The following is a 27796-nucleotide window of genomic DNA, read 5'->3' on the forward strand; positions in this document are numbered from 1 at the left end:
AAGTAAAAAAAAAATGTTTCAAAAATTGCGCTGATGTAAAATAGACATGTGGTTAATGTTTATTAACTATTTTGTGTGACAACTCTCTGGTTTAAGGACATAAAAATTCAAAGTTAACCCCATCACACCCGAAGCCCATTTTCACCTTTCTGACCAGGCCATTCTTTGCAATTCTGACCAGGTTATAACATAGAACAAATCAACGGATCCCGAGGATTCTGACATTACTTTTTCGTGACATATTGTACTTCATGATGGTTGTAAATTTAGGCAAATATTTTTTCAGCTTGTAAAAAAAGAAAATAAAAAAGAAATAAAAAAAAAGTTGAATGAAAATTTTCCAAAGATCAAACTTTGAAATTTTATGCCCAGAAATCAGAGTTATGTCACACAAAAGTTACTAAACGTTTCCCCACGTCTACATCAGCGCAATTTTTGAAAATAATTTTTGTTAGGGAGTTAGAAGGGTTCAAAGTTTATCTGCCATTTCATTTTGCCAACAAAAATAACAATTTTTTTTTTTTTGAGGGACATCACATCACATTTGACGTGACAGAGGATTAGATAACAAAATACCCAAAACTGACACCATTCTAACTGCACAACTCACTGCTCAAAACCACATCCAAGTTTATTAACTCTTTAGGTGCTTCACAGGAACCACAGCAGTGTGGAAAGAAAAAATGAAAAGGTTACTTTTTCCCCACAAAAATGTTACTTTAGCCATAAAAATTAGCATTTTCGCAAAGGTATTGAGAAAATGCACTCTACAATTTGTTGTACAATTACTCCTGAGTAAGGAGATTCTTCACATGTGGTGGAAATCTACTGTTTGGGTGCACAGCAGGGCTCGGAACGAAAGGAGCGCTATTTGAATTTTTAAAAGCAAAATTAGCTGGAATCATTAGCGGTCATTGGTGGAGGGATGTGCGAACCTCCAGCTGTGCCTGCAAATCACTTGAGTGGACATCACCACCGATCGCACGACTTAATCTATGCCTGAAGCTCGCAGCGCGCAGTCATGTTCTATGGTGCTTGCTGTGTATTTAGACGTAGCAAACAAAGCTGCAATCATGGGGCCTCGTGTGGATTAGGTTGCCTCTACAGGGGTGTTTTGGGGTTTAATAAAGTGGTAAAAGAGGGGTTTTTTTTGCATTTCATTTCAAATAAAGGATTTTTTGGCGTGTTTATTTTCACTACCAGATTAGTAATGGGGGAGGGGTCTCAGATGCCTCCCATTACTAATCTAGAACTTAGTGACAGCTGTGAGCTGCAATTAACCCCCAATTACCCCGACTGCCAACCCACCAGGGGAATCGGGAAGAACCGGTTAATGTGCTAGGATTGTCACTTCTAATGGACGCGGCAATCTTGGGGGGCTGCAGGCTGCTACTTTTAGGCTGGGAAAGTTCAATAACCATGGGTCTCCCTGGCCTGAGAATACCAGCCCCCACCTGTCTGGCTTTATCATGCTTAGTATAAAAATTTTGGGGGAAGGCACGCAATTTTTCTTCAATTATTTAAATCAATTTAAAAAGCCACATGCGGTTCCTCCTATTATGATTCACAGCGAGGATAAGCGCACGGCTGGGGGCTGCACCCTGTAGCCTTATGCTTCATCTGTGCTGGGTATCATAATATGGGAAACTCTACTCCAATTTTTTTTTTATTTATTTTTATGCCACAATAGACAGGTAGCATCTGATTGGAAGCAGTCAGCTGACAAGCTGACACTCAGGATGGGGGCGCATCTGACTGCAACCAATCACAGCCCTCAGTGGGCGAGGGAAGCAGTGCATATGCATGAAAGTAAATGAGCGGCTGAGGGAGCAGATACAGCTGTGCCAGAGACTCAGTAAGCATAAAGCGTTTGCTCCTATCCCTTCCACCACCATTTTTATCCACCGGATTCTGGTCCCCATAGACTTCCAGTTTATAGGCAACGGCATCTGGCCAGATAACTGGGATAAACTCCAGGACGGAACAACTTTTTTTTTTTTTTTTTTTTTTTTTTAATCTGGTCAGGTCCGCCGGTCGCAGTTATCTGCGAGTCGGCCCATTACTAGTTTTTAGGACTCACAAGATGCAAGCTGTGGGAGAGGTCTCTAAAGGTCTATTTGGCACACTTTTTTTTACATGCTGGACCCATTTTTGACCTGCAGGTCAGTTTATAAAATCTGTGTGGCATCAGGTTTTCGCGTATGGGAGTGGGGAGATCTGAACTTCTACTTAAACCGTATAAAAAAAAAAAAAAATAAAAAAAAAAAATTAATTAAATAAAAAGCACATGGATCATGGATGATATCTGTGTGCCTTTATTCTCACAGGGCCATGCCTTAAGTCAAGCCATATCATACTGCAGGAGGGAAGTTCCTGAGATTGGTAAATGTGATCCCATTTAGTCAGCCATGCCAAATCAGGTTTATGAAAGACGGGAATTTTGTTTACTTACCGTAAATTCCTTTTCTTCTAGCTCCAATTGGGAGACCCAGACAATTGGGTGTATAGCTTCTGCCTCCGGAGGCCACACAAAGTATTACACTTAAAAGTGTAAAGCCCCTCCCCTTCTGCCTATACACCCCCCCGTGCATCACACGGGCTCCTCAGTTTTGGTGCAAAAGCAAGAAGGAGGAAAAATTATAAATTGGTTTAAAGTAAATTCAATCCGAAGGAATTTCGGAGAACTGAAACCATTCAACATGAACAACATGTGTACACAAAGAACAACAGCCCGAAGGGAACAGGGGCGGGTGCTGGGTCTCCCAATTGGAGCTAGAAGAAAAGGAATTTACGGTAAGTAAACAAAATTCCCTTCTTTGTCGCTCCATTGGGAGACCCAGACAATTGGGACGTCCAAAAGCAGTCCCTGGGTGGGTAAAGTAAAACCTCGTAATAGAGCCGTAAAACGGCCCCTTCCTACAGGTGGGCAACCGCCGCCTGAAGGACTCGCCCACCTAGGCTGGCATCTGCCGAAGCATAGGTATGCACCTGATAGTGTTTCGTGAAAGTGTGCAGGCTCGACCAGGTAGCTGCCTGACACACCTGCTGAGCCGTAGCCTGGTGCCGCAAAGCCCAGGACGCGCCCACGGCTCTGGTAGAATGGGCCTTCAGCCCTGAGGGAACCGGAAGCCCAGAAGATCGGTAAGCTTCGAGAATTGGTTCCTTGATCCACCGAGCCAGGGTTGATTTGGAAGCCTGTGACCCTTTACGCTGGCCAGCGACAAGGACAAAGAGTGCATCCGAGCGGCGCAAGGGCGCCGTACGAGAAATGTAGAGTCTGAGTGCTCTCACCAGATCTAACAAGTGCAAATCCCTTTCACATTGGTGAACTGGATGAGGACAAAAAGAGGGTAAGGAGATATCCTGATTGAGATGAAAGGGGGATACCACCTTAGGGAGGAATTCCGGAACCGGACGCAGAACCACCTTGTCCTGGTGAAACACCAGGAAAGGGGCTTTGCATGACAGCGCTGCTAGCTCAGACACTCTCCGAAGTGATGTGACTGCTACTAGGAAGACCACTTTCTGCGAAAGGCGTGAGAGAGAAATATCCTTCATTGGCTCGAAAGGTGGTTTCTGAAGAGCCATCAGCACCCTGTTCAGATCCCAGGGTTCTAACGGCCGCTTGTAAGGAGGGACTATGTGACAAACCCCCTGCAGGAACGTGCGTACCTGTGGAAGTCTGGCTAGGCGCTTCTGAAAAAACACAGAGCGCTGAGACTTGTCCCTTAAGGGAGCCGAGCGACAAACCTTTTTCCAATCCGGATTGAAGGAAGGAAAGAAAAGTGGGCAAGGCAAATGGCCAGGGAGAAAAACCCTGATCAGAGCACCAAGATAAGAATATCCTCCACGTCTTGTGGTAGATCTTGGCGGACGTTGGTTTCCTAGCCTGTCTCATAGTGGCAATGACCTCTTGAGATAACCCTGAAGACGCTAGGATCCAGGACTCAATGGCCACACAGGCAGGTTGAGGGCCGCAGAATTCAGATGGAAAAACGGCCCTTGAGACAGCAAGTCTGATCGGTCTGGTAGTGCCCACGGTTGGCCCACCGTGAGATGCCACAGATCCGGGTACCACGACCTCCTCGGCCAGTCTGGAGCGACGAGGATGGCGCGGCGGCAGTCGGACCTGATCTTGCGTAACACTCTGGGCAACAGTGCCAGAGGAGGAAACACATAAGGGAGTTGAAACTGCGACCAATCCTGAACTAAGGCGTCTGCCGCCAGAGCTCTGTGATCTTGAGACCGTGCCATGAATGTCGGGACCTTGTTGTTGTGCCGGGACGCCATTAGATCGACGTCCGGCATCCCCCAGCGGCAACAGATCTCTTGAAACACGTCCGGGTGAAGGGACCATTCCCCAGCGTCCATGCCCTGGCGACTGAGAAAGTCTGCTTCCCAGTTTTCTACGCCCGGGATGTGAACTGCGGATATGGTGGAGGCTTCTGCCGGACTTCCTGGAAGGCTTGCCGACTGCGTGTTCCGCCTTGGTGGTTGATGTATGCCACCGCTGTGGAGTTGTCCGACTGAATTCGGATCTGCTTGCCTTCCAGCCACGGCTGGAACGCCTTTAGGGCAAGATACACTGCCCTTATCTCCAGAACATTGATCTGAAGGGAGGACTCTGGCTGAGTCCAAGTACCCTGAGCCCTGTGGTGGAGAAAGACCGCTCCCCACCCTGACAGGCTCGCGTCCGTCGTGACCACAGCCCAGGATGGGGGCAGGAAGGATTTCCCCTTCGACAGAGAAGTGGGAAGAAGCCACCACTGAAGGGAAGCCTTGGCTGCCCGAGAAAGGGAGACGTTCCTGTCGAGGGACGTCGACTTCCTGTCCCATTTGCGGAGAATGTCCCATTGAAGTGGACGCAGATGAAACTGCGCAAAAGGAACTGCCTCCATTGCTGCTGCCATCTTCCCTAGGAAGTGCATGAGGCGCCGCAAGGGGTGTGACTGGCCTTGAAGGAGAGATTGCACCCCTGTCTGTAGTGAACGCTGTTTGTCCAGCGGAAGCTTCACTATCGCTGAGAGAGTATGAAACTCCATGCCAAGATATGTCAGTGATTGGGCCGGTGTCAGATTTGACTTTGGAAAATTGATGATCCACCCGAAACTCTGGAGAGTCTCTAGAGCAATGCTCAGACTGTGTTGGCATGCCACTTGAGAGGGTGCCTTGACAAGCAGATCGTCTAAGTAAGGGATCACCGAGTGTCCCTGAGAGTGCAGAACTGCTACTACTGTTGCCATGACCTTGGTGAAGACCCATGGGGCTGTCGCCAGGCCGAAAGGCAGAGCCACGAACTGAAGGTGTTCGTCCCCTATGGCGAAACGCAGGAAGCGTTGATGCTCTGGTGCAATCGGTACGTGGAGATAAGCATCTTTGATGTCGATTGATGCTAGGAAATCTCCTTGGGACATTGAGGCGATGACGGAGCGGAGCGATTCCATCCGGAACCGCCTGGTTTTTACGTGTTTGTTGAGCAGTTTTAGGTCCAGAACAGGACGGAAGGATCCGTCCTTTTTCGGCACCACGAACAAGTTGGAGTAAAAACCGTGACCCTGTTGCTGAAAAGGAACAGGGATCACCACTCCTTCTGCCTTCAGAGTGCACACCGCCTGAAGAAGAGCATCGGCTCGCTCGGGGGGCGGAGATGTTCTGAAGAATCGAGTCGGAGGACGAGAGCTGAACTCTATCCTGTAACCGTGAGACAGAATGTCTCTCACCCAACGGTCTTTTACCTGTGGCAGCCAGGCGTCGCAAAAGCCTGCCACCGACCGAGGATGCGGTGTGAGGAGGCCGAAAGTCATGAGGAGGCCGCTTTGGGAGCGGTTCCTCCGGCGGTCTTTTTAGGACGTGACTTAGACCGCCATGAATCGGAGTTCCTCTGATCCTTCTGAGGCCTTTTGGACGAGGAGAATTGAGACCTGCCCGCGGACCGAAAGGACCGAAACCTCGATTGTACCTTCCGTTGTTGAGGTCTGTTTGGTTTGGACTGGGGTAAGGATGAGTCCTTTCCCTTGGATTGTTTAATGATTTCATCCAATCGCTCACCAAACAGGCGGTCGCCAGAAAATGGCAAACCGGTTAAGAACTTTTTGGAAGCAGAGTCTGCCTTCCATTCACGTAACCACATGGCCCTGCGGACTGCCACCGAATTGGCGGATGCTACCGCCGTACGGCTCGCAGAGTCCAGGACAGCATTAATGGCGTAGGACGCAAACGCCGACGCCTGAGAGGTTAAGGACACCACTTGCGGAGCAGACGTACGTGTGACCGCATTAATCTGCGCATGACAAGCTGAGATAGCTTGGAGTGCCCATACGGCTGCGAATGCTGGAGCAAAAGACGCGCCGATAGCTTCATAGATGGATTTCAACCAGAGCTCCATCTGTCTGTCAGTGGCATCTTTGAGTGAAGCCCCATCTTCCACTGCAACTATGGATCTAGCCGCCAGTCTGGAGACTGGAGGATCCACCTTGGGACACTGAGCCCAGCCCTTGAGGCGCTTGGAAAAAACGCTTATCTGGACAAGCTCGGTGTTTCTGGACTGCCTCTCTGAAGTCAGAGTGATCCAGAAACGTACTCATTGTACGCTTGGGAAACCTGAAACGGAATTTCTCCTGCTGAGAAGCTGACTCCTCAATTGGAGGAGCTGGGGGAGAAATATCCAACACCTGATTGATGGTCGCTATAAGGTCATTCACTATGGCGTCACCTTCAGGTGTATCTAGGTTGAGAGCGGCCTCAGGATCAGAATCCTGATCTGCTACCTCCGCTTCATCATCCAGAGAGTCCTCCTGCTGAGACCCTGAACAGTGTGATGAAGTCGAGGGAATTTCCCAGCGAGCCCGCTTAGGCGGCCTGGGACTGCGGTCCGTGTCAGAGACCTCAACCTGGGACCTATGGGTCACCCCAGGAGCACTTTGCTGCTCCAACTGAGGGGTGCCTGGGGTCAATGATTCAACAGTGCCCGGGGCCTGAGTCACCGGTCTGGACTGTAAGGCTTCTAGTATCTTAGCAGACCATTTATCCATAGTCTCAGACAGTTTGTCAGCAAATACTGCAAACTCCGTCCCTGTCACCTGGACAGTGGTAGCAGGTGGTTCCACCTGGGCCACCAGTAGCAGAGGCTCCGGCTGAGTAAGTGCCACAGGGGCTGAGCATTGCACACAATGAGGGTCGGTGGAACCTGCCGGTAGTATAGCCGCACATGAGGTACAGGTTGCAAAGTAAGCCTGTGCTTTGGCACCCTTGCTTTTTGCGGACGACATGCTGTTGTCTCCTCAGAGTACAATCCAGGAGGGTATATAGCCAAAAATCAACAGTGCGACCGTACAGTGTAAATGTATAGCATATAAGCATATATATATATATATATATATATATATATATATATATATATGTACACTTCGGCACTCAGTGGGGCCAGCACCACAGGTGCTGCTTACCGACCGCTCAAAGCGGTTGTGTGATCACCAGAATCCCTGCCTGGGCCTCCCAGAGCCGTGTTGTCTCTCCTCTCCAGCGTCAGAAGTGCTGACAGGAATGGCTGCCGGCGTTCTGTGGGGAGGAGGGGGCCGTGGGCGTGCCCTAGAAAGTGCGGGAATCTGGTGCCCCACTGAGCTGAGTGAGGGGGGAGGAGGATACAAAGTATGCTCCAGCCCTCAGCGCTGACGTCCTGTGCAGCGTCCCGCCCTTCCCCTGACTGGCAGGCCTGGGGGCGGGAATATGCGATACTAGGCCGCAAAAGCCGGGGACTAAAGTTATAAGCGCGGCCGGCAAATAAGCGCGGTCGGCGCGGTAGTCCCCGGCGCACTAACACACCCAGCAGTGCTGCAGTGTGTATGGCACAAGCGCTCCATGCGCGGTCCCCCAAGGGGACACAGAGTACCTCACAGTAGCAGGGCCTTGTCCCGGACGATACCCGGCTCCTGTCCAGCAGATTCCCCAGGGGCTGCGGAGGGAGCACGGTCCCCGTGCCTGGAGACCGATTAGGATCCCACTTCACCCAGAGCCCTTAAGGGATGGGGAAGGAAAACAGCATGTGGCTCCTGCCTATGTACCCGCAATGGGTACCTCAACCTTAACAACACCGCCGACCAGAGTGGGGTGAGAAGGGAGCATGCTGGGGGCCCTGTTATGGGCCCTCTTTTCTTCCATCTGACCTAGTCAGCAGCTGCTGCTGACTAAGATGTGGAGCTATGCGTGGATGTCAGCCTCCTTCGCACAAAGCATAAAAACTGAGGAGCCCGTGATGCACGGGAGGGTGTATAGGCAGAGGGGAGGGGTTACACTTTTTAAAGTGTAATACTTTGTGTGGCCTCCGGAGGCAGAAGCTATACACCCAATTGTCTGGGTCTCCCAATGGAGTGACAAAGAAATACAGAATTTCTGCCAGACTGATAAGGAATAAAGTACAAAATCATACAGACTAAAATATTGTAGGGAAGTCTGTCTTACGTTTAAACTTAGTATTACTGTCTTTAAAGGGAACCTGTCACATTATACATACACACACACACACACACACACACACACACATACACACATATATATATGTATACGATTGTGACACCAGCACAGGTTCTTCACTGCCATGTGACCATAATGGGCGGAGCTCTGCAGAGAAGGGATAGTGAAGGACCTGTGGTGTAATCACTTACAATGTTGGGGGTGTGACAGTAAAAAAGAATCATGCCTGAACTTAAGCAATAGTGACTGATCCCAGCAAAAGCTCCACCCCTACGATTGAAGCCTAAAAAGGTATTTACTGCACTCGCCTAAGCATATAAAGTCTGTATTTTTACATCTTCAGAGTAATTTATACATGGGGAAAACAATTAACTGTTTTTGTTTTGTTTTTTTTCTTTTTTATAAAAAAAAAAACAAAGTAACAGTGTTAATAAACAAAATCTTATATTTTGCAAAAAAATCCCCTTACTCCTACACTGATGATCTACAGCTAAACATCAATACACAAAAGTTTGTATATTGGGGTATCAGGTTATAGATGCTGCCCATAGAAGTCTATGGGGAGCAAAGGGGGAGGAGCTGCAGCTTCTAGTAAGTGTTCCAAGTATCGGAGATGCCAAGGCTGTGCATCCAGAGAAAGTAGGTAATTCTGCTCCAGCATATGGCATTAGCAGTCAGTCATCACGCACTTAGCAGTTGCGTTGAGGAAAAACGGACATCTGAAAAGAGTCTGTAGAGGGGGCGAGTGTAATACTATACGATACAAGCCCCACAATGGCCAGAAATCCCAGCCATGACAGTGTATTCTGAAAGCCTGGTATGTCAGATATATTTGTATTATGCATTAGTTTCCATATTTCAGAACCTTTAACAGTGAGTGGGGTCGTCCCGGGAGCTCCATTTCCAGTCTGCGCACAAGAGTTTTTGGTGTTCGGATACCATCAGTTCTGTGAATGGGGCTGGCTCATTTCAGCAGCCAAGCCAGTCCAATCCTCACTATCAATCAGTTGTGACAGATGTGGGCTGGAATGGTTACTTGGCTAAACCACACAGACACACAGACATACAGACACACAGGAAACTTAAAATTGTATACCTTTCTGAAATTATTTTTTTTTAGTATGAATTTATAAGATTTTTTTGGGAATGTACAAGAACTTTATTTTTCGTTACAGAAATCGCTACTATTTTGTGATCTCTTATCTGGAATACAAACCTTTATAGCATGCCAACGTCAGTGCACTCTCTTTAAACTCATTAGAATGAGTATTAATGCCAGCTCCATTTTCCAGCAAAATCTTTGCAACCTCAACATGTCCAGAACTAGCAGCCTCCATCAATGCAGTGTGTCCATTCTCATTATGCTCCTCTATATTGGCACCTTCCTCCAACAAAACTTTAACTACGTCAACAAATCCTCCAGCACACGCATAGGTTAGAGCTGTATTTCCTAGAAAGAAAATAATTGTGTAGATGATGAATGTCACCCATTACTAGAATATAATAGCGAGCCACAGAGACTTGAGTTACCCACCAGTTGAGGACCGAGCGTTGACATCTGCAGAATGCAGTAGGAGCACCTTCACAATATCCACAAAACCACCACTGGCTGCGGCCATCAGAGGAGTGATGTCCCCTTTATTGCCTCTATCTTCAACATTCGCATGCATCGCAAGTAAAACCTGGAAATTAGAAAAACATTTTAATTTACTCCTAAATCTGCTTATTATGGTAGGATTTTAATACTATACAAGAGTCTCATCAACTTTCAAACAATCTTTAGAAAACGGAGTGCATTCTGTAATTGAATGAAGTATTTCTCCCCATTTGGGTTTGCTGCCCCTATAAAAGGGTCTCTGAAAGCCACAATACATTTCACTATTCCATGCTACCCTACACCGGGAGGGGGAGAGACGGGACAGCACCAGAAAAAACACCAATTGTCACAATTTTATTATTTTATTTTCTCTATGGGTTAACAAGTTACAGAACAAGCCATTTAAAGTGCACCAATCACTAGAATTTTCCTATATAACCTAAAGCCAGTGCTATACTGGCACCATGAGGCTGATTCTATACATACCTTTAGTGGTCAGCTCGGATATATAGTTTTTAAAACACAAGCAAGTTAAGTTTGTAAAATAAACAGTTTTTTGATTGACAGCAGCTGCAGCTCCTAATAGCTGGGGTGGGGTTTGATAGTGATTCCCACCCTCTTGCTTGTTGTTCCTCCCCCTATCATTTATGCCAATACTATTATAGAGACATTTAACTAATGGTTGTGGCTATAAATCATGGTGGCTCGAAGGACCTTGCAGATGTCAGACCCATGTGACCAGAAGAGGCAGGGCTTCAGCCAACATAGCCGATACCAGGAAGCAATATTTTTGTTGGCTAAGGCCTCACCCTTTTTGGTCACATGGGTATGACATCAGCAAGTTCCTTCTAGCCACAACTTTCTATAATAAAATTAGCGTAGATAGGGGGCAGAACAGGCAGGAGGGCGGGAATCACTATCAAATTCCACCCCAGCTATCAGCTGATCAGCAGCTGCTGCCAATCAAAAAAAACCCTGTTCATTTTACAAGCTTTATTTGCTTGTGTTTCAAAAGCTATACATCCTAGCTGACCACTAAAGGTATGTAGTGAATCGGCCTGATAAAGCCAGTGCTATACTGGCACTAGGTTATATAGGAAAATCCTGGTGATTGGTGCGCTTTAAACTCTCCTTCCTTTCTGCGCACACTTTAAGGTTTTTTTCATACATGTGATTTTAGGAGCAGCTCCATTTTTTTTCTCCTTTGGATAGTAAAGCATTTTTTTGGCTTCTTTTAGAGAACGCAAGAAGTAAAACTGGTTCTCTGGCTGTAACAGATGGCTACTCTGTTTGGAAGCCGTAACCAGATTTTGATAGACTACACTTTTATGGACATTGTGATAAAAACAAAAAATGAAAATTAGTATATTTGGAAAGTTCTTTATTTTTGAGTCACCTTCCTAAACTACAATGTGCCACCAACCAGTCTCTCCATATTTTATAACCCATCTGGCCAGAGTTTACTCACACTTTGCAATTTCTTAGCAGCATCTTGTTTCATATTTGTGCAATTCTTTGGGAACAATTATCCCCCAATTGAGAATTTTAAGATCACTCATATCATTTTCTATGCTTTATTACATCCCAACAGAATTTACCACTATTCACTCAATTAAAAAGGAAACACTCTGATGTCATTAATAAAGGGATTGTTTCTCTCCAATGTTGGGGTAAACGACATCACTCCCTTTTCTAGTTTACAATGCTCAGGTTTCACAATCTCTGGTACGACCTACAGAAGAGCGAGAGGGCACCGAGCACCTCACATTCTGCACTTTTGAAGCATTTAGGAGAAGCAAGGAAAAAGCTTGAGACATTGCTACAGAAAGTCACTGGTTCTCACGATGAGCTTTCTTTGGAAGCAATGCTTGACAAAGGCCAACAGGTGGCAGGAAAAGTCTACCCAGAACTGCTCATCAAGGTCCAAGATGTGAGAACAGGTCTCAGCCTGAAGTAACACTGAAACATTACATGCCAAATCAAAAGTTATGATATATGCAGTATAAAAAAAAAAAAAAAGAAGGCCAATAGTTTAAGTTTTATTTTAGACCTTAAAGTATGGTACTTTCTAGATTATAAGAGGCACTTTCTTCCCCCCAAAATTGGAGGTAAAATAGGGGTGAGTCCTATAATCCGAATATGGCTTACCGAAGCAGCGGTGAAGGAGCGGGGTCACGGGAGGCAGGGTCGGCAAAACTGAGGGCTCGGAGGAGGGGGTCACTGCAGTGGAGCAGCCCAAGAGGGTCACAGGACGGAGGGTCGGTGATGCGGCGGGCGCTGTTGATCTAGCAGCGAGATCCATTAATTTGCCCGCGGTTGACGTAATTGACAAAAAAAAATGCACATGGAGGCGGCGCGTATGAGACGGACACGATGGACTGAAGAAAATGGCTGCGGAAACCTATCTGCGCACGTGCTGCCTCCATGGCCATTTTCTTGAGGTCAATCTCATCAACCACATGCGATTCAATGGAGGTTGCAGTCCGCCGCCAGATCAATGGTGCCTGCCACCGCGAAGCCTCCAAGCTGCAGCATCTCTGACCCTCCTGAGCCGCAACACCCCCTCCTCCGAGCCTGCAGCATCGCCGACCCTGCCTCCTGTGACCCTCCTGAGCCGCTTCGCCGCTCTCTCCTGGCAAGATGTAAGACACACTAGGATTGTAAGGCGGACCCTCATTTTAACATCAAAAAGTATTTTTTCCTATTTTCCTCCTCTAATTTTGAGGTACATCCTATAAAACGAAAAATATGGTACATCGCAAAATGTAAGGTTAAAATTGTGACGTGACAAAGAAAGTGGCCAGTAAAATGACAATTTAAAGGGAACCTGTCACTAGATTTTTCCCTATTAAACTAAAAGAATCATCTTCTGCAGCTCCTGGGCTGCATTCTATGAAGGTGCACCTTGGCCCTGACTCCCCTTCCAGACCCCAAAAATAACTTTATAAAACCTGGCCATTAGGTATGCTAATTACCTGTGTGTGTTGGCCACATGGGCGGGCTTATTTTCTGCTTTTGTTCCCCCTCCTGCCGCTGATCGCTGTCCTCCTTTCTTGATTGACGTGATGACGCCTCTATCATTCTCGTCGCATTTTCAAATCTCACGCCTCTGCAGTTAGATCGGTTCGCACCGGCGCTGTTCGCTCTGCCATATTGCAGGCAGAGCAGAAAACAGGTGCCCTTGCTCGCGCTGGTGAGCTAAATGCACATGAGCGAGACTATGGTCGGTGTTGTGCATGAGCTCATCAGCGCCATCCTCGTACCTGCCCATAATCTCGCGCCTGCGCATTTAGCTAAGCGGCGCGAGGGCAGCTATGTTTTCTGCTCCGCCCGCAATATGGCAGAGCGAACTGCGCCTGCGCAAGCCGACATAACTGCACAGGCGTGAGATTTGAAAATGTGACGAGGATGATGACGGAGGCATCATCACATCAATCAAGAAAGGAGTACGGTGATCAGCGGCAGGAGGGAGGGGCTGGACAGGAGCAGAAAATAAGCCCGCCCATCTGGCGAACAGAGGTGATTAGCATACCTAACGGCCAGGTTTTCTAAAGTTATTTTTGGGGTCTGGAAGGGGAGTCAGGGCCAAGGTGCATCTTTATAGAATGTAGCCCAGGAGCTACAGAAGGGGATTCTTTTAGTTTAATAGGGAAAATCTGGTGACAGGTTCCCTTTAAACTAAATTTGGGAGATTTGTCAATTAAAGCCATCTACAGTGATTTTGTCTAATGGTGTTTCCCTATACTCACTTGTACCAGTTCGTAATATCCAGCTGAACAGGCCAAGCAGAGCAGACTTTCGCCTTCCTTCGTGTGCTCATTCACACTTCTACCTTCATTGAGGAGTTTACGGACGGCATTTACATCTCCATCTGAACAAGCTTCAGCCAGGCTGCGACTGCAAAAAAAATAGAAACTTGTGTTACTTGATTACATAAAACAAAAATATAAGAGGGAAAAAACAAAACCAACGAATGTTTAATTTGTAATGAATCTATGGAGAAAGACAAAAAATAACCTATAGGCTTGCAGCCCTAGCATCCTGGCCATCACTCAATGCCCAGATATCACACGTTTCAGGAATTGCTTCTCCAGCTACAAGAACACAGCTGTATTCAGCTAAAGCCGTGACCTGGAAACTCCACTAATAACCAAAACAATGAAGCTGCCAGCAGATGGGATGGTAGGCTGTAGAGGCCTGCCACACATACTTTCTCCTCAGCTGAGCTTCCACACAAGTGGCTACCTACCCTGCGCACACTCCACTACAGCCCTGTGTGCAGTACAGTGACTGCGGACTTCACCCATGTGACCAGCATTCTGGTATGAAGATGGTGGGCGGCAGCAGGTGCTTGGGCACTCACTGGTCATGAAGCAGAAGGCTGTGCCGTAATCCCATATCACAAAAGATAATATGGGCAACATGCCATGGAGAGACCAGCTCTGGGCTCTGTTCTTCCTTTGGCATATAAGTGGCAGTAATATCGAGGTCCCTGCAGTGGTGTCTGAGAACATAGCATAAATTATTAGATATGGAAAAAGTAAAGTTGATATTTTAGTGCCAGGATGCTATACCATAAAGGGCAAATTCTGTCCTCATCGCTGGTAACTGTAGCTAAGCGGTGGTAATTATGGTTCTCGATTGGAATGCTGGACTACTACTAACCAAAAGAAGGGAATTTTGTTACTTACCGTAAATTCCTTTTCTTCTAGCTCCTATTGGGAGACCCAGACGATTGGGGTGTATAGCACTGCCCTCCGGAGGCCACACAAAGCATTACACTAAAAAGTGTAAGGCCCCTCCCCTTCTGGCTATACACCCCCAGTGGGATCACTGGCTCACCAGTTTTAGTGCAAAAGCAAGAAGGAGGAAAGCCAATAACTGGTTTAAACAAATTCACTCCGAAGTAACGTCGGAGAACTGAAAACCGTTCAACATGAACAACATGTGTACCCGAAAAACAACCAAAAATCCCGAAGGACAACAGGGCGGGTGCTGGGTCTCCCAATAGGAGCTAGAAGAAAAGGAATTTACGGTAAGTAACAAAATTCCCTTCTTCTTCGGCGCTCCATTGGGAGACCCAGACGATTGGGACGTCCAAAAGCTGTCCCTGGGTGGGTAAAGAAATACCTCATGTTAGAGCTGCAAAGACAGCCCTCCCCTACGGGGAGGCAACTGCCGCCTGCAGGACTCTTCTACCTAGGCCGGCGTCCGCCGAAGCATAGGTATGCACCTGATAATGTTTGGTGAAAGTGTGCAGACTCGACCAGGTAGCTGCCTGGCACACCTGTTGAGCCGTAGCCTGGTGTCGTAATGCCCAGGACGCACCCACGGCTCTGGTAGAATGGGCCTTCAGCCCTGATGGAACCGGAAGCCCAGCAGAACGGTAGGCTTCAAGAATTGGTTCTTTGATCCATCGAGCCAGGGTGGCCTTGGAAGCCTGCGACCCTTTGCGCTTACCAGCGACAAGGACAAAGAGTGCATCCGAGCGGCGCAGGGGCGCCGTGCGGGAAATGTAGATTCTGAGTGCTCTCACCAGATCCAACAAATGTAGATCCTTTTCATACCGATGAACTGCATGCGGATAAAAGGAAGGCAAGGAGATATCCTGATTAAGGTGAAAAGAGGATACCACCTTAGGGAGAAACTCCTGAATGGGGCGAAGCACCCCCTTGTCCTGGTGGAACACCAGGAAAGGAGCTTTGCATGACAGCGCTGCTAGTTCAGACACTCTCCGAAGAGACGTGACCGCTACCAGAAAAACCACTTTCTGTGAGAGTCGAGAAAGTGACACATCCCTCAGGGGCTCGAAAGGCGGCTTCTGGAGAGCAACAAGGACCTTGTTTAGATCCCACGGATCTAACGGCCGCCTGTACGGAGGTACGATATGACACACCCCCTGCAAGAACGTGCGCACCTTAGAAAGTCGCGCTAGACGCTTCTGAAAAAACACGGATAGTGCTGAAACTTGCCCTTTAAGGGAGCCGAGCGACAAGCCCTTTTCCAACCCAGATTGCAGGAAGGAAAGAAAGACAGGTAACGCGAATGGCCAGGGGGATACTCCTTGTGCAGAGCACCAGGATAAGAAAATCTTCCACGTTCTGTGGTAGATCTTAGCAGAAGTGGACTTCCTAGCCTGTCTCATGGTGGCCACGACCCCTTGGGGTAATCCTGAAGCCGCTAGGATCCAGGACTCAATGGCCACACAGTCAGGTTCAGGGCCGCAGAATTCCGATGGAAAAACGGCCCTTGGGACAGTAAGTCTGGACGGTCTGGTAGTGCCCACGGTTGGCCTACCGTGAGATGCCACAGATCCGGGTACCACGACCTCCTCGGCCAGTCTGGGGCGACGAGTATGACGCGGCCGCAATCGGATCTGATCTTGCGTAACACTCTGGGCAGGAGTGCCAGAGGTGGAAACACATAAGGGAGCCGGAACTGCGACCAATCTTGCACTAAGGCGTCTGCCGCCAGAGCTCTTTGATCGCGAGACCGCGCTATGAAGGTCGGGACCTTGTTGTTGTGCCGAGACTCCATTAGGTCGACGTCCGGCACCCCCCAGCGGCGGCAGATTTCCTGAAACACGTCCGGGTGAAGGGACCATTCCCCTGCGTCCATGCCCTGGCGACTGAGGAAGTCTGCTTCCCAGTTTTCTACGCCCGGGATGTGAACTGCTGATATGGTGGATGCTCTTTCCTCCACCCACATCAGAATCCGCCGGACTTCCTGGAAGGCTTGCCGACTGCGTGTCCCTCCTTGGTGGTTGATGTATGCCACCGCTGTGGAGTTGTCCGACTGAATTCGGATTTGCTTTCCTTCCAGCCACTGCTGGAAGGCCAATAGGGCAAGATACACTGTCCTGATTTCCAGAACATTGATCTGAAGTGTGGACTCCTGCTGAGTCCACGTCCCTTGAGCCCTGTGGTGGAGAAAAACTGCTCCCCACCCTGACAGACTCGCGTCTGTCGTGACCACTGCCCAGGATGGGGGCAGGAACGATCTTCCCTGTGATAATGAGGTGGGGAGAAGCCACCATTGCAGAGAGTCCTTGGCCGTCTGAGAAAGGGAGACCTTCCTGTCTAGGGAAGTCATCTTCCCGTCCCATTGGCGGAGAATGTCCCATTGAAGTGGGCGCAGATGAAACTGCGCGAACGGGACTGCCTCCATTGCTGCCACCATCTTCCCTAGGAAGTGCATGAGGCGCCTTAAGGGGTGCGACTGACCCTGAAGGAGAGACTGCACCCCTGTCTGTAGAGACCGCTGCTTGTCCAGCGGAAGCTTCACTATCGCTGAGAGAGTATGAAACTCCATGCCAAGATACGTTAGTGATTGAGTCGGTGCCAGGTTTGACTTTGAAAAGTTGATGATCCACCCGAAAGTCTGGAGAGTCTCCAGCGCAACATTCAGGCTGTGTTGGCATGCCTCTTGAGAGGGTGCTTTGACAAGTAGATCGTCCAAGTAAGGGATCACCGAGTGTCCCTGAGAATGCAAGACTGCTACCACTGCCGCCATGACCTTGGTGAAAACCCGTGGTGCTGTCGCCAGACCAAATGGCAGAGCTACGAACTGGAGATGGTCGTCTCCTATCACGAAACGTAGAAAACGTTGGTGCTCTGTAGCAATCGGCACGTGGAGATAAGCATCTTTGATGTCTATTGATGCAAGGAAATCTCCTTGAGACATTGAGGCAATGACGGATCGGAGGGATTCCATCCGGAACCGCCTGGCGTTCACATGCTTGTTGAGCAGCTTTAGGTCCAGAACAGGACGGAACGAGCAGTCCTTTCTTGGAACCACGAAAAGATTGGAGTAAAAACCTTGCCCTTGTTCCTGCAGAGGAACAGGGATCACCACTCCTTCTGCTTTTAGTGAGCACACCGCCTGCAGAAGGGCATCTGCTCGGTCGGGATGTGGGGAGGTTCTGAAGAACCGAGGCGGAGGACGAGAACTGAATTCTATCCTGTACCCGTGAGACAAAATGTCTGCTACCCACCGGTCTTTGACCTGTGGCAGCCAAATGTCGCAAAAGCGGGAGAGCCTGCCACCGACCGAGGATGCGGAGGGACGAGGCCGAAAGTCATGAGGCAGCCGCCTTGGAAGCGGTTCCTCCGGTTGCTTTCTTGGGGCGTGACTGAGCCCGCCAGGAATCTGAGCTCCTTTGCTCCTTCTGAGTCCCTTTGGACGAGGAGAATTGGGTCCTGCTGGAGCCTCGAAAGGACCGAAACCTCGACTGCCACTTCCTCTGTTGAGGTTTGCTTGATCTGGGCTGGGGTAAGGAGGAGTCCTTACCCTTGGATTGCTTAATGATTTCAGCCAATTGTTCACCAAACAGTCTATCTACAGATAGCGGCAAGCTGGTTAAACATTTTTTGGAAGCAGAATCCGCTTTCCATTCCTTTAACCACAAGGCTCTGCGCAAGACAACAGAGTTGGCAGACGCAATTGAGGTACGGCTTGTAGAGTCCAGGACAGCGTTGATAGCGTAAGTCGCAAACGCAGACATTTGCGAGGTTAGGAACGCTACTCGCGGCACTGCTGGACATATGATAGAGTCCACCTGTGCCAGACCAGCTGAAATAGCTTGGAGTGCCCACACGGCCGCGAATGCTGGAGCAAACGACGCGCCGATAGCTTCATAGACAGACTTTAACCAAAGGTCCATCTGTCTGTCATTGGCATCTTTAAGTGAAGCCCCATCTTCCACTGCAACTATGGATCTAGCTGCAAGCCTGGAGATTGGGGGGTCCACCTTTGGACACTGGGTCCAGCGTTTGACCACGTCAGGGGGAAAGGGATAACGTGTATCCTTAAGACGTTTGGAGAAACGCTTGTCTGGGTAAGCATGGTGTTTCTGGACTGATTCTCTGAAGTCAGCGTGGTCCAGAAAAGTACTCAGTTTAGGCTTGGGATACCTGAAATGGAACTTCTCCTGCTGTGCAGCTGCCTCCTCTGCAGAAGGGGCAGGGGGAGAAATTTCCAATAGACTATTGATGGCCGCTATAAGGTCATTTACCATGGCGTCACCATCAGGAGTATCCAGATTGAGAGCGGTGTCAGGATTAGACTCCTGATCACCCTCCTCTGTCTCATCATGTAGAGACTCTTCTCGCTGAGACCCTGATCCGCGTGATGACGTGGGGGGTCTCTCCCAGCGAGCACGCTTAGGCTGCCTGGGACTGTCATCTGAATCAGAGCCGTCAGGCTGAGATGCCTGGGACCCCCTTGAAGCACTGATTAACTCCAACTGAGGGGGACCGGGGAACATTGACGCAGCAGTGTCCATGGACTGAGTAACTGGCCTGGCCTGCAAGGTCTCTAGGATTTTTGTCATAGTGACAGACATCCTGTCAGCAAAAACAGCAAACTCTGTCCCCGTCACCGGGACAGGGTTCACCGGCGACTCTGCCTGGGCCACTACCACCATAGGCTCCGGCTGACGAAGTGGCACCGGGACCGAACATTGCACACAATGGGGGTCATTATAACCTGCCGGTAGATTAGCCCCACAAGCGGCACAAGCAGCGTTCACAGCCCGTGTCTTGGCACCCTTGCGTTTTGCAGATGACATGTTGTCGTCTCCTCAGAGCAATAGGGGTATACAGCCAAGAAGCAACTTTACAGTGCAATATATATCGATATATCTGGTACAGGAAAAAGTACACTAAATAACACTGTGGCACTAGTGGGGCCAGCACGAATGTGCTGCTTACCGCCCGCTTAACGCGGGTGTGAGGTCGCCAGAAATCCCTTGTCTGGGTCTCCCAGAGCCTGTGTCCGTTCCCCAGCCAGACTGCATGCAGGAATGGCTGCCGGCGTCTCTGTGGAGGGGGGGCGGGCCCTGGGTGTGCTCAGACAAAAAGCGGGAAACCTGCGTCCCACTGTGTTCAGTGAGAGGGCTGGAGCATGTAAATAAGGCTCCAGCCCTCGGCGTTGACGATTGCACAACGCCTGTCCCCTTCCCTGATTGACAGGGAGGGGGCGGGAACGAAGCGGAGCTAGGCCGCAAAAGCCGGGGACTGGATTTATAAGCGCCGCCGTCGTAAAAGCACGGTCGGCGCTAAGTCCCCGGCGCACTACAAGTCCCAGCCGCGCCGCCGCTCCCGGAGCGGCCGGCGCGGTAGTTCCCAACACATAAAGTCACTCAGCTAAGCTGCAGTGACTCAAACCCCAGCGCGCAGCGCTACTGTCCCCGGCGCACTAGCACACCCAGCAAGTCTGGAGTGTGCGCGGCCAGTCCATAGGGGGACACAGAGTACCTGAATGTTGCAGGGCCTTGTCCCTGAACGGTACCCCGGCTCCTTATCCAGCAGGTTCAATGGGTCTGTGGACGGAGCCCGGCCTCAGGGCTTGGAGGCCGGTAAGATCCCACTTCCTCAGAGCCCCTTCGGGGGATGGGGAAGGAAAACAGCATGTGGGCTCCCGCCTCCGTACCCGCAATGGGTACCTCAACCTTACAAACCGCAAGTGGGGTGAGAAGGGAGCATGCTGGGGGCCCTATATGGGCTCTCTTTTCTTCCATCCGATATAGTCAGCAGCTGCTGCTGACTAAACAGTGGAGCTATGCGTGGATGTCTGACCTCCTTCGCACAAAGCAGAAAACTGGTGAGCCAGTGATCCCACTGGGGGTGTATAGCCAGAAGGGGAGGGGCCTTACACTTTTTAGTGTAATGCTTTGTGTGGCCTCCGGAGGGCAGTGCTATACACCCCAATCGTCTGGGTCTCCCAATGGAGCGCCGAAGAAAGAAGGATTTTGGAGGCATGGTCCTTCCTTCTAAATCAGATTAAAGGCCACGTCACACTAAGCAACATCGCTAGCAACATCGCTGCTAAGGAACAACTTTTGTGACGTTGCTAGCGATGTTGCTGTGTGTGACATCCAGCAACAACCTGGCCCCTGCTGCAAGGTCGCTGGTTGTTGCTGAATGTCCTGGGCCATTTTTTAGTTGTTGCTCTCCCGCTATGAAGCACACATCGCTGTGTGTGACAGCGACAGAGCAACAACTAATTGTGCAGGGAGCCGGCTTCTGCGGACGCTGGTAACCAATGTAAATATCGGGTAACCAAGAAGCCCTTACCTTGGTTACCCGATATTTACCTTCGTTACCAGCGTCCGCCGCTCTCAGCGGTCAGTGCCGGCTCCCTGCTCTCTGCACACGTAGCAGAGTACACATCGGGTAATTAACCTGATGTGTACTGTGGCTAGAAGTGCAGAGAACAGGGAGCCGGCACTGACAGCTGAGAGCGGCGGACGCTGGTAACGAAGGTAAATATCGGGTAACCAAGGTAAGGGCTTCTTGGTTACCCGATGTTTACCGTGGTTACCAGCGTCCGCAGAAGCCGGCTCCTGCTGCCTGCACACGTAGCAAAGTACACATCGGGTAATTAACCCGATGTGTACTGTGGCTAGGTGTGCAGGGAGCCAGCGCTAAGCGGTGTGCGCTGGTAACCAAGGTAAATAACGGGTTGGTTACAAGATATTTACCTTAGTTACCAAGCGCAGCATCACTTCCACGCGGCGCTGGGGGCTGGTCACGGGTTGCTGGTGATATCTGCCTGTGTGACAGCTCACCAGAAACCCGTGTAGCGACGCTCCAGCGATCCCTGCCAGGTCAGGTTGCTGGTGGGATCACTGGAGCGTCGCTTAGTGTGACATCTCACCAGCGACCTCCTAGCAACTTACCAGAGATCCCTATCAGGTTGTATCATTATTGGGATCACTGGTAAGTTGTTTAGTGTGACTGGGCCTTAAGCGATTAGGTTATTTTCAAAACTTATGATCTATATAATCGGTCACTTATTCTCTTGAGCAATAATTTCATGATTGGAGGAGAGTTCTTTTTGGAACTTTAGGATTGTCTGATGGGGCAAAAATGTTAACGATCAACATTTACATGGCCTGGTAGGCAGAATCGTCTATACATGACCCCAATACCTTACCAAGACCACCTCAAATGGTGCAACCGCTATACAGGTGACCTCCTCCACATACAGAACGGGGGAGAAGAACTACAAGTATTTAAAGAACATAACTTTAGGTTTTGCAGTATAATAACTCTGCAGCACTGGGCCTTTCCTTACTACCAGTTTACACGGAGATTTTAGTGATGGCTCAAATAAGATCCATTATACATAAAGCAGGTCTGGGGGCAATCATTCATGCTGACTGATTTCACGTCAAATGCACAACTAAAAACCTATCAAGAGATTTGTTGGGGCAAATTGTGCCTGTACTAAAAATGCAATATGAAACCATAGAAGTGAGCCGAAACACGTTAATACAAGTGAATGTACACACTGGCCATTAAAAGAAACAAAATGAGCAAATACTGTTTACTTTCATCAAGGTAATAGTATATATAAATAACAGGGTGCTTCGTCAACACTATTTTGATCAAAAAAGCAGAGATTGGGTGCATCATGTTATCAAAATATAATGTTAACCAAGTACCCTGTTTTATATACACGTGCTACTATTTGCTTACAACAGGGTATTTATTCATTTTGTTTCTATTTTTGGTTTTGTCTAAAAATGAAATGTCAACAAGAAAACAAAGTCATTAATAATCAGATCAGATAAGTTTATTTAAAACTTTTGTGCTTAAAAAAAAAAAAAAAAGTAAGTATCACTGGTAGTAATGATTTCTTAAATCCATCAAAGTGACAATCAGAACATAATGAAAGTCATTTCTTCTCCTTTTAGAACTATGAATGGAAAACAAATGACTGTGCTTAGACCCTCCACATTTATGTAACTGGTAGGTATAGAATGCTGCACCTACTGGCAGCAGCGTACCCTGCAGAACAAAGATCAGGCATGTTGGCATCCAACATAGCCAATCCATGCATCGTAACATATACAGTGGAACCTTACTAGACGAGTAACCCAGTTAACGAGAATTTCGCTTAACAAGCATAGCTTGCTGTAAATTTGTAACTTTGTTACGAGAAAGCTTTGCTGTACGAGCAAAATCCTCACCGCACACACTTCCGGTTCCATACATCCACCACGCTCTGACCTGCTCTTACAGTCCACACAAACACACACAAACACGCACACACATACAGTATTAGTTCGCCAGTGCATCGCGACGAGGGAGGAATCCTCGCGGCGAACTACAAGACCCAGGAGGCAGACGATGTAACGGAAGGTAAGGTGAGCATATGTGTACCGTCCGTGCCATCGCCAGCCTCCTGGGTCCTGTAGTTCGCCGTTCCATGCTGTGTATCAGTAACCATCGGCGACGAGGCAGTAACTTCCCCTGTCAGACGCTACTCAAAGGCAGCGTGCTGACCAATCAGAGGCTCCTGCCTTTGATGTCAGCGCTCTGGGTGAGGAAGTTCCTCCCTCGTCATCATGGTTACCCGATACACAGCCGTACTAGAGAAGAGCAAGTCCCAGCAGGCCGGCGATGGAACGGAAGGTAAGGTGAGCATAATATGTGCGTGCTTGTTTGTGCGTGTGGGGAATGGCATAACAGGGGACCAGGATGGGACATTTAACAAGTTTTGGAATGAATCGTCTGCATTGCATTGATTTCCTATGGGAAATCTTGCTTTGCTGAACGAGTAACTTGGTTAACAAGCACATCCCAGAATGGATTGTTCTCGTTAACCAAGGTTCCACTGTACTGATGAGGATGAGCCAGGCTTCCCACATACACATCGGAAGATTGCATTTATTTAATGCACCACCACTGAGGCTATATATATTTCAGAAGGGGTCAGCGTTTCAATTACCAATTCTGTACAGCAGCATTTTTCATACACAATCACTGCCGCTTTATTGAAAGCAGTCTTACAATTGTGTTAACCATCTTGTAAAAATCTCTGAGCACACCCAATTCTGCTGTGCTTTTTTTGTCTTCAGTTTTACGACGAGTGGCTCCATTGCAGGATATTCACGTTTGCGGCTTTTGGAGCGCAGTATATGATATGTCTGCTTGCCGTCCAACTAGGTGTTTCTTCAGGGGAGCTCTGAGACTGCTGGATCAGCTACTGAGCAGTGACTGGCAGCGTCTGGAGAGGAAGGGGTTAAAGTGCACACCGCAGAAAAGACTCTGAAGAGAAGCCCATGAGGACTGCGAACAGAGATTTCACATACTGCGCACTAAAGAACAACAAATGTGATCATCTCTGCAATGGAGCAACACAGCACAAAAGAAACAGCAGAATCAGAAATTCAGGGATTTTTACTCCATTTTTATGTGCAAGTGACAGGTTCATTTAAAGGGGTTATCCAGGACTTATTTTTTACCATGGGCCTAAGAACTAAAAGGAAGACAGTTGGTAATGATACAGACCGCTCCTGCTGCTGTATGTCAACAGAGCAGCTCTTAAGCAGCCATCACATCAGCGGTATTTTGCCACAAAACGTGTATGTGCATGACGCACACAACCACATGTGACCGCATCTTACCGTGAGTCCATTGGAAATGAATGGAACTGAAACACATTTGTGATAGATCCGCTTTTGCAGCAAAATGCCACTCATGGGAGCACGGCCTTATTCTTTGGGATACTCTTAACAGGGTGTGACTGCCAACGTCATGCTGATTGTCAGCCAGCTCCTAGTAATTGACCATGGCTCCCCATTGCCTAAATCGGCATGACATCGGCAGTCACACCATGTCATAAGAGACGTGAAAGAAGGCATTACTGTCGACATGTCAGCGGAAGCCATAGAATCGCTGGTGGGAGTGATCTGTGACCGCTATGGCCCGGCAGAGTCCGGAACTGGGCAGAACAGGTGGGTAGTTAGCAACTACCTGCTTGATATTTCTAAACCATACTAAAAATATGAAATAGTACTGGGATAACCCATTAACTCCAAAGACATACAGATAGGGAATTTAGATTGTCCCCATTGGGGACAGTGTTCCTGATGTATTTAAAGCGCTGCGGAATATTTTTTTTAACGAGAGGAGGAACAAGGAATCACGATCCCATTATTTTCGATTACTAGTGCCTTATCTTGGGAGTAGGGATAAATGTCTTCATAGGAAAAGCACTTTAAGCTGGCCACACAAAGCAGCTAAAAAGCCTGTGGTACCTGGCATCCGCCAACTGTACATTTAGTGCTTACAGTATGGACTTCAGCCACATTTCTGAGAATTTTAATTTTCAGTCAAAAACATACAAAAATGTACCTCTGCAATGAATGATCGCACTGCTAAGTCCTGGACAATGGCTCTATGTTTTATACTAACATTTCCAAGTATTACTGCTGCATCATATGCTACAGGGCATTAATACATACTTGTCTACTTGTCCCATATGAATATTGTCCGCTCTCATCCGAGTCAGCGCAGCAGCAGCTTCATCCAAAGCACAGCTAACTGATGAGGTCAATCTCTGGAGAACTTCAGGATCGGCGAAGGCTTTTCCATCTGCGGTAGACAGTTTTCCAATCCCTAGAAAAACAGATTTAGTGAAATTAACATACAGAACTAATCTACCTATAGTTAAAGGGTATAACCGCTGACATCGCCACAGAGCGGCGGCTTCTTATCCCCTCCGCTCTGTAGATGGGGTGGGACAGATGCCATGCTTATTGCCAGACAGGTCCCCCAGTTAGGCAGTGGGGATCCGGCTGTCCATCTGAATGATGTCGGCTGTCCTGCCCCATCTACAGAGCAGAGTGGGGGGGGGGAGCCATGGCATCGTCAACAGGAGTCTCGGACCACTCTGTAGCACATCAGTGTTAGGAAACAAAGGGTAGTTGGTAATTACCATACCGACTGAATCACTGCAGGGGGGTACCCAAGTGGTCAGCATTGGGGCCTCTTGTTATTATATTTATTAATGACCTTGAAGGGGGTATACAGAGTAGAATTTCAATATTTGCAGATGATCCTAAACTCTGCAGGTTAATCAATAGAGAAGAATAATTTAATATTAAATAAGGATTTATACAAGCTGGAGAAACTGAGAAATGTCAATTGAAGTTTAATGTGGATAAATGTAACGTCAGGTACTTGAATGGTGGAAATAAAATTTATAATTATGTACTAATTGTAAAACACTGGTTAAAACTATTGCTGAGAAAGACTTGGGTGTATGGGTGAATAGCAAACACAAGTTTACTAACCAGTGTCAAGCAGCTGCTTCCAAGGCTAATAAAATAATGGGATGCATTAAAAAAAGTCAGATGCTCATGAGAAAAACTTTTGTCTCTCTACAGGTCACAAGTGCACTTCGAATACTGTGTATAATTTTGGTCTTTAATGTATGGAAAAAAAACATAGCTGGACTAGATTGGGTAAAGAGAGGAGCAACCAAGGTTATCAAAAGGAATGGGTGGACTGCAAAAGCAAGATAGGTTATTAAAACTTGGGGTTATTCAGTTTGGAAAAACAAAGGCTTAAGGGTGATCTTATTACAATGTACAAATATATGAGGGGACAGTACAGAGGCTTGTGATGGGGACAAGAAGGCATCCTCTAAGTCTACAGGAAAGGTTTAATCATGATCACAGACGCAGATTCTTTACTGTAAGAGCAGCGAGACTATGGAACTCTAACAATGATGTTGTCATGGTTAAACCTACTAAAATTTAAGAAAAAGATGCCTGGATGCCTTTCTTGAAAGAAGGGAATTTTGTTTACTTACCGTAAATTCCTTTTCTTCTAGCTCCAATTGGGAGACCCAGACAATTGGGTGTATAGGCTATGCCTCCGGAGGCCGCACAAAGTATTACACTAAAAGTGTTAAGCCCCTCCCCTTCTGCCTATACACCCCCCGTGCTCCCACGGGCTCCTCAGTTTTGGTGCAAAAGCAAGAAGGAGGAAAAAGAATTAAAAACTGGTTTAAAGTAACTTCAATCCGAAGGAATATCGGAGAACTGAAACCATTCAACATGAACAACATGTGTACACAAAAAAACAGGGGCGGGCGCTGGGTCTCCCAATTGGAGCTAGAAGAAAAGGAATTTACGGTAAGTAAACAAAATTCCCTTCTTCTTTGTCGCTCCATTGGGAGACCCAGACAATTGGGACGTCCAAAAGCAGTCCCTGGGTGGGTAAAATAATACCTCGTAAGAGAGCCGTAAAACGGCCTCTTCCTACAGGTGGGCAACCGCCGCCTGAAGGACTCGTCTACCTAGGCTGGCATCCGCCGAAGCATAGGTATGCACCTGATAGTGTTTCGTGAAAGTGTGCAGGCTCGACCAGGTAGCCGCCTGACACACCTGCTGAGCCGTAGCCTGGTGCCTCAAAGCCCAGGACGCGCCCACGGCTCTGGTAGAATGGGCCTTCAGCCCTGAGGGAACCGGAAGCCCAGCCGAACGGTAGGCTTCGAGAATTGGCTCCTTGATCCACCGAGCCAAGGTTGATTTGGAAGCCTGTGACCCTTTACGCTGGCCAGCGACAAGGACAAAGAGTGCATCCGAGCGGCGCAGGGGCGCCGTACGAGAAATGTAGATTCTGAGTGCTCTCACCAGATCTAACAAGTGCAAATCCTTTTCACATTGGTGAACTGGATGAGGACAAAAAGAAGGTAAGGAGATATCCTGATTGAGATGAAAGGGGGATACCACCTTAGGGAGAAATTCCGGAACCTGACGCAGAACCACCTTGTCCTGGTGAAAAACCAGGAAAGGGGCTTTGCATGACAGCGCTGCTAGCTCAGACACTCTCCGAAGTGAAGTGACTGCTACTAGAAAAACCACTTTCTGCGAAAGGCGTGAGAGAGAAATATCTCTCATTGGCTCGAATGGTGGTTTCTGAAGAACCA

General features: G+C 48.3%; 1 protein-coding gene across 1 annotated transcript in view; it reads right to left on the reverse strand.

Moving 5' to 3' along the window:
- Positions 1 to 27796, reverse strand: part of LOC142303259 (ankyrin repeat and KH domain-containing protein 1-like) — a 255586-nt gene that overhangs the window by 170632 nt on the left and 57158 nt on the right. The window contains exons 3-6 of the mRNA XM_075344493.1: positions 25323 to 25476; positions 13816 to 13963; positions 10004 to 10151; positions 9686 to 9919 (exon numbers count right to left, since the gene is read on the reverse strand). Of these exons, the coding sequence (XP_075200608.1) occupies positions 9686 to 9919; positions 10004 to 10151; positions 13816 to 13963; positions 25323 to 25476 (684 nt within the window). The remainder of the gene's footprint in view (positions 1 to 9685; positions 9920 to 10003; positions 10152 to 13815; positions 13964 to 25322; positions 25477 to 27796) is intronic.

This window comes from Anomaloglossus baeobatrachus, chromosome 4, assembly GCF_048569485.1.
Source record: "Anomaloglossus baeobatrachus isolate aAnoBae1 chromosome 4, aAnoBae1.hap1, whole genome shotgun sequence".
Classification (NCBI taxonomy): Eukaryota; Metazoa; Chordata; class Amphibia; order Anura; family Aromobatidae; genus Anomaloglossus; species Anomaloglossus baeobatrachus.